This window comes from Limulus polyphemus, unplaced genomic scaffold, assembly GCF_000517525.1.
Source record: "Limulus polyphemus unplaced genomic scaffold, Limulus_polyphemus-2.1.2 Scaffold509, whole genome shotgun sequence".
Taxonomy (NCBI): Eukaryota; Metazoa; Arthropoda; class Merostomata; order Xiphosura; family Limulidae; genus Limulus; species Limulus polyphemus.
The window spans coordinates 536,007-543,203 of record NW_013666119.1 but is presented as its reverse complement, the minus strand read 5'-3'; the positions used below and the strand labels follow the sequence as shown (position 1 = coordinate 543,203).

At 33.3% G+C, this 7,197-nt stretch overlaps 1 protein-coding gene across 1 annotated transcript in view; it reads right to left on the bottom strand.

Moving 5' to 3' along the window:
* Positions 1-2,182: 2,182 nt before the first annotated feature.
* Positions 2,183-7,197, bottom strand: part of LOC106458752 (hyaluronidase 1-like) — a 7,968-nt gene continuing 2,953 nt past the window's right edge. Inside the window, exon 3 of the mRNA XM_022385058.1 lies at positions 2,183-3,953. Within this exon, the coding sequence (XP_022240766.1) occupies positions 3,731-3,953 (223 nt within the window). The 3' untranslated portion in view covers positions 2,183-3,730. The remainder of the gene's footprint in view (positions 3,954-7,197) is intronic.

The following is a 7,197-nucleotide window of genomic DNA, read 5'->3' as shown; positions in this document are numbered from 1 at the left end:
TTTATTCTTCAAGAGCAAACTGAGAATGGTGGTGTAATGGATTAAATGATATATATATTTATATCAAGACTTCTTGAACCTACGTGTTTCTCTAACATGATAAATAAATGAATATATATATATTACACATACTGGACTCGTATGGCCTGGTAGTCATGGTGCTCAAATGAGAGTCGGGGGTTTGAATCCTGTAACCGAAGATGCATTATAATATGGCAGTTAATCCCATTCATTACTGGTAAAGAGAAGCCCAAGAGTTAGCGGTGGGCGTAGTTGACTAGCTGCCTTTCCTCTAGTCTATCATTTGCAATTTAGGAACAACTATGGCAGATAACCCTCAACTAATTTGGGGTTCTTTGTCTTTCGTTGGCAACAAAGAAGATTGTAACACATTGGACAAATATGTAACGTCTGTAATTGGCCCAGCAGCACAAATAATAACAAAGAATGTTTTAAAATGTGCAGGAATTGTGTGCAAAGGATGAGATCCCTGCGCCTGGTTGGCCAATCCCTACTCAGGATGGCGAGAATTAACGAATCCGACCGACCCGCACTTTTCGTTTGAAGATATAACATGTACTGGTATTTCGAAACAGTAATTTGTAAACTAAACACTTTTACTGTAGTCCTAATTAAATATAATTTTATTTCTTAAGGTTCTTAACTTTTACTTCTACTTACCTGGGCGAGATACTTTAGATAATCAACTTACATAAATAAACTGTCGTCAGTCAGAAACAGAAATGTAGGTATTGGGTGTTTTATTAATTAATACGAAATATAACTGATTTTCAGCAATACTACTCTCAGGAGATCAAATAAAAACATTGTTATTTAAATACATTTACTAATACCAATAAAATACATATCAACTGTATAATGAAAAATACAAACCCAGACGAGAATTAACAGTGAATTAACAAACAAAAAAAAACTACCCAGTTCGCATTTCCTTTTAATATAAACCAACACGCAATACATTTAGCTAGTTAAACTTAAGCCATACCATCTGATTTTATTAAAACACATCTGGCCATTATCTTTGTTCCTACCACTCACCCAAGACAGAAGATAGGGCGTGGAATTGAGACTCACTCAAATCTGGAACTGGGTACAGCTGTTTTTTCCTATTTTTTTAAGTTTAATAACGACGGTTTTATTTGGACAGTATTGCACAATATTGTGTTAGAAACAATTCTGTCTATCAACACACAAAAATACCTATTATTATTATTATCTCTTTCTTGTAGTTTTATGTTGAACCAATTGATGGCAAAGACAAGCCAGAGAAAATACGTCTATTTATAGTCGGTATTTTCATAATTTCTGTATAATTATTATCATTATCAAAGTACTCAAATTTTTCGACTATGATAAATTTATAAATCATCTGCTTGGAAATGCTTGCTAGTATCAGTAAAATTGTTATTTTTATCAGTAAATGCTAGTTTAAAAAGCAAATTCAATCACACTTAATGTTATTCATGTACCTTTCTGCTGTGGAAAGATGCCATTATGGATATTACTTGAAAGAGATTTGCCTAGTTATGTTTTCTACGTCTTGTTTTTTTTGTTTTTTCTCGAAGCCTAATATACGAATATTAAAGAAATAATACATTTCTCTTAAAATATTTTAATATAATTTGTTTCCCCACGTCAATTTACTTAATTAAAACTGTAAAACAAAAGTCAAATTAGACTCAATCTAACCTATCTTGAAACAGATGCAACTGAACAAAGAAGAAACCTGTTAGATGCAATAAATACACAAGTATGACAGTGAGATACAGGTACAGTAATGGTAATTCTTATATCAACCTTAGAGTCTGCGTTCTAGTGTGAGCGATTAGCTGACAAACAATTACAGGTGTTCTTACATTAAACAGATGCTTAGCTAGACATATAAATGACTGATTGTCGCTTACAAGCAATTACAATTTGTTAGCTGACAAACAATTGCAGGTGTTTTTAAAGAAAAACAGATGCTTTGCTAGACATTTATATTTCTTTAGGAAGATTTTTACCGAATGGTGGCTCAGACAGCAGCCTTGGGTATGGAAGGTGTTCGAGAAGAACAATATTAATACATAAATACACACTCAATATTGTGCAGATAAATCACTTTTCAGAGTATAATTAAAAACATGTTTTTATTCATCCAAGTTTTTTTAGTAACATTTTATGATTATGAAAGCTATATGGCTAGAAATTTGGATTTTTAAAAAATTAATGTAGATCATCGTGGTCTAACTGACGATCCACACATCACCTCACATTTGGTCTGCACGTTGATAGTTAACAACATGTTGAATTTCACATTTATAGATTTAAATAAAAGAATACAAATAAATGTTAATATAAGAATATCACTGCACTAAATCATTTAAATACCAATTTATTCCTCTGTTATTTTCCATTCTCTACAGTCCCATCCTTGACTGGCGAATGGTGACACCATCTTCAAGTTGACAGCACTGCATCAAAGTTACATTATTTCGTATAAAACCTACGGTAGTAGCGATCGTTGTTTAGTATGTTGGTTTGATTAGATATGAACTGTGAAGTATTATAATTGCAATGGTTTGGTATGTTTCGCATATTCGCGGAAAACTACACAATGACTGTATGTGCTAGACATCGCTAATGTTGAACTAACAGACTAGAGTGAAGGCAGTAACTACCACAAACGCTGGGACTACTTTAATTGAATAGTGCAAGTTGACTGTTACTTTTACGACGAATACACGATTCCAGAGTGCAGAATGCAATTTTCTTTTACAACAAAAGGACACAAGCCATGAATTCTTGGAATTCACATTCCAGCACGATAGAAATTAGATCTTATATGGCTCGTATTTGCACTGAAACATATGATTAAATTAACATACTATACCATACTTTGTTTGTTATCAAGCTCAAAGCTACCTAATGGGTTAAGTAATTTGAGTTCTCTGCTGGTATCGAAACCCGAATTTTTAGCGTTTTAAGCTAAATAAACAAACACATAAAATATGACTTGCACAATTTATACATTTAGCAGTTTATTTGTGATATAGGAATACGTAATAATTTTTCTTTCTCTAGTATTGATATTTATTCTCAATTTCTTCTTTATCCTGTGTATTTGTAGGTTTTACGCATCACACGTGGTTACAAAAACCATTAAGTTCATTTTCTTTCAAATTACCTTGCTTTCCGTGTCATTTTCTAAGAAGGTGTTACATGCTATTGCCAATGGAGAGCACTGTTAGATCCAACTTTGTGGTTAGGGCAATGTCCTTTCCTGATTATACAGGTAATGTCTAGATATCACCGCCCACCAGTGTGGAATAAGAATGATTATTCACTCCAGGTAGATGATAATTTTGTTTTGTATAGAAATCTCTAATTTAGTTAGTCTAATGGATGACCCTAACTTAGAAACGTTTCAAAAGAAGCAACTGTTTGAAGAAATTTAAGGAAAACTAAAAACACTGCGTTTTTGTTTTAAGTGTTTATAAAGATTTTTTTTTTCATTGTGTATCATACATATAGTGTGTGTGTGTATTATTCCTTAGGTTAACTCAGCCGGTATTAATTCAGCACTGTTCTGCAATACAATATTCTGTTGGGCGGACTTATCTGGTAAAGCCAAAACTTATATTCGGTTCATCCAAATATAGTAAGATTTATGAAAAGTTCTATCAATCAAAACATGTTGTTGGTTACAAAACTGAACTAAAATTCCAAATCAACTAACCTCAGGAACGGGTGAGTGGCTGCCATAAAGAAAGTAATTTATATATGGATAAACAGGAACATCAGAGTTTCGGACGCGTAAAGCTTCCGCCAAACGACCGTGGGTGAGCCAAATACGTTGTGTAAAATTATAACTGTCGAGTTGTGAGCTGCGAAGATAAAGTGACGGACAGATGGCACTGCTTGATTCCCATAGCCACCTTAACCTAATAAAGAAATAAAAAAATAATTTTTAGACATGTTCAATAATTATGTCAGTCTGTTTAACTTTTAATTTTAGTGTTAAGTCATAAAGTTTCAGCTTGTTTTTACAAGATTAAAATATAAAAACTAAATATTTACCAAGCACGAGCAAAAGAAATTTCAAATGTTAATATTATACAAACAATAAACATTAGACAGAGTGATATCAGAAAGTTTGTCAAATATTTCGATTAATTAATTTACAAAATATTTAACTAACTGTTCAAGAAAATGAAAGCAAATTTCAGTTTAAGGAATTATTCTGTAAAATCATTTAGGCCTAACCAGTAAGCAATAGCCTACCTAAATATTTTATTTCCATAACCTAGTCTCAGCAATACATTAGATATCATGGCTGTATGGTGTCTGTACTATGTAATAATACTTTAAAATGTGCAAAAAATAGCTTACATTAGCCATTTTTATAAACAGCAATAATATATATATATATACATTTAATTAATATATGCTTGTTTTTGGAATTTCGCACAAACCTAGTCGAGGACTATCTAAGCTTGTCGTCCTTAACTTAGAAGGGATAAACTAAAGGGGAGGCTAGTCAATAACACCAACCGCCAAGTTTTGGACTACTTTTTACCAACGAATAGTGGGATTGACCATCACGGTATAACGATCCTTCGGCTTATAGGACGAACATATACGGTGGTAGAATTAGAACTCGCAATCCATTGATTGCGAATCAAGCGCCCTAGCCACCAAGCCATGCCAGGCCTCCTTTACTTAGAGTTTTATTTTTTACTTATTAGTTATGATTGTTGAGCACTAGAATAGATTATCGTTATTTCTGAAATTCTAATAAAATCGGTAGTTTAACTACGTGTAAGCCTGGCGTTGACTAATTTATTGGTTGGATCTTTATATAACTGAGCTTCTTGATCTGGATATTATATTTTAACTGTACTGCAGTGCTGCCACTGGTTGATAAGTTTCCAGAAGGAAAAATATTTTCAGTATGCATTTAAACACTATTCTGCAACAATATTTTTAGTTTTTTCTTGCTAAGCACAGTGGTACAATGGGAGATCGAACCCCGAACTGTAGCATTACAAGCCACCATGCCTGCCGGAATTGGAAAAATGAATTCCTTATCATAATAAAAAACTGAAGTTAAAAAGTTACAGTTACAATCATTGAACATGACACTGTTCCCGCAGTGGAACCAAATAATCTCTATTTTGTTAACATAGTGGAAAGGCCTAGGCTCTCACTGTACCTTAGCCACTGCAGACTGCATCCTTCTGTCATCCCCCATTACCCGACATAAGTTATTGATCAGAACTGACGTGCTTGGTTCTTATGCATTCTTCAATAAGAAACAAACTAAAGACACAACTGCCGGGAAATCGGTCACTATCACAACCTCCGTAACTCACTAGAATTGTGGTATACTGCTCTTGTAACTCAATAGAATTTGGTATAATCCTCTTGTAACTCACTAGAATTGAGGTGTACAACTTTTGTAACTCATTAGAATTATAGTATACTGCTCTTGTAACTCACAAGTATTGTGGTATACTACTCTTGTAACTCTCATTATATTAGAATTATCATAGTATTTACTTCGTATAGATGTGTTCTATCTTCCAACTCGGCAACCAGACTGAAATAAGGAAGCCAGTCAGTAAGTGTGAACACATTTTTGTTCTATTTGTTCATTTGTCTGTGTTTCTTTCCTTTGCTGCCCGTGTTCGATTTGCTTTATGTAGTACATTTACTGAATCTTCGTCTTGTTATATACTTTGAAACTTTTCTGCTAGTCATCAGTGAACCTGAATATCACAAGGTCAATTTTTGAAATTTTGTTCTAAATAACATTATTTCAACTTGCGTTTTGGTAATGTACACTTGATTTCTTTCCGGCAGATATCAAAGACCATATTTACGGTTCAGGTCCGTTACCTCTGAAATGCGATCCGCACTTTGGTCAGTAGGTTCTCTATTAAAGTAACGATCAAATCCACTACTCAACCAGACAGTAGTGGGTTAAGAATTAGTGGTAGGTGCTGTTAACTGGCTGCCTTCCCTCTAGTCTATCAGTTCGAAATCAAAGACTACTATGTGCAGATAGCCTCTGCGTAGCTCAGAGAGAAAATAAGGAAACAAACAATCAATATATAAGTTTTCATTACATTTACTGATATGTTTAATTATGTTTGACGACATCTCACTCCCCAACATTAGTGTGTAAACATAAGACTAAAATCGACTTAATACAGCTTTGATCATTTAAGTTTCAAATACGAACCTTCGTGTGATCAAATGTTTCACTCTCAGACTTGAATGCTCAACATAAGTAAAGAAAGGAGTAAAAATATAAAACTAAGGCATATTTTCAATATGTACAGAAACAGACGAAATATGTATTAAATAAAAGAATAAAACTAGGTGAAGTGCTTTTATTTGTTGAATCGAATTTTTAAGAAATTCTGTTTATATATCGTAATAAAATGTTATTTGTGACAGTCTGTACTGTTTTATGATTAGTTTTAACGCACGCATTAAAGTGTGCAAGAAAAGAAAAATAGTCAACATTAACAGTGTGGTATAAACATTAATTCAGATGAATTCCAAACTAAGATAATAAAATAGAATACTGAACCTCTCAAACAAATAATGCTACTTTCTATACAAAAAAATAACCAGTTGTGGTGTTCAGGTTGTACATTGAATTCTACAAGATGTTATAAGTATGTAAATTAGAACATGGACAGTAAAGGAAAAGAAGAAACAAAAGTGTATTATTAAAACAAAATCTTTTCTCATAGAGTTTTGTTAGTACTTGGTACCTTCTAAGTTCATTGAATAGACAGACGAGAAGCGGACAGAGACAAGAATTAAAATAGTGACGATATCACACTTTCACGTCATAGAAAAGTGTCATTAAGACAGAATCTTTTCGTCTGGCTACTGAAGAAGACAAAGGATTTTTAACGAGAAGCGGACAAAGACAAGAATTAAAGTAGCGAAGAAAAATCCTCGTGCGCCCTACGAAAATCGATAAAACCATGTTCTTTCGACAGGTGGGCCTGTCTAAAGCACTGCGATTTTGTCGTTCTTTTATTAATTATTTTATATTATTTCAATTATACGTATTCAAGTAAAATACGCCCAAACGCTTATTATCTCGTCCCCCCATTCAAAATGAGTAAGGCCTCACTCCAGGAGGGAATTACGTAGAAACAAGGTCAAGTAAAC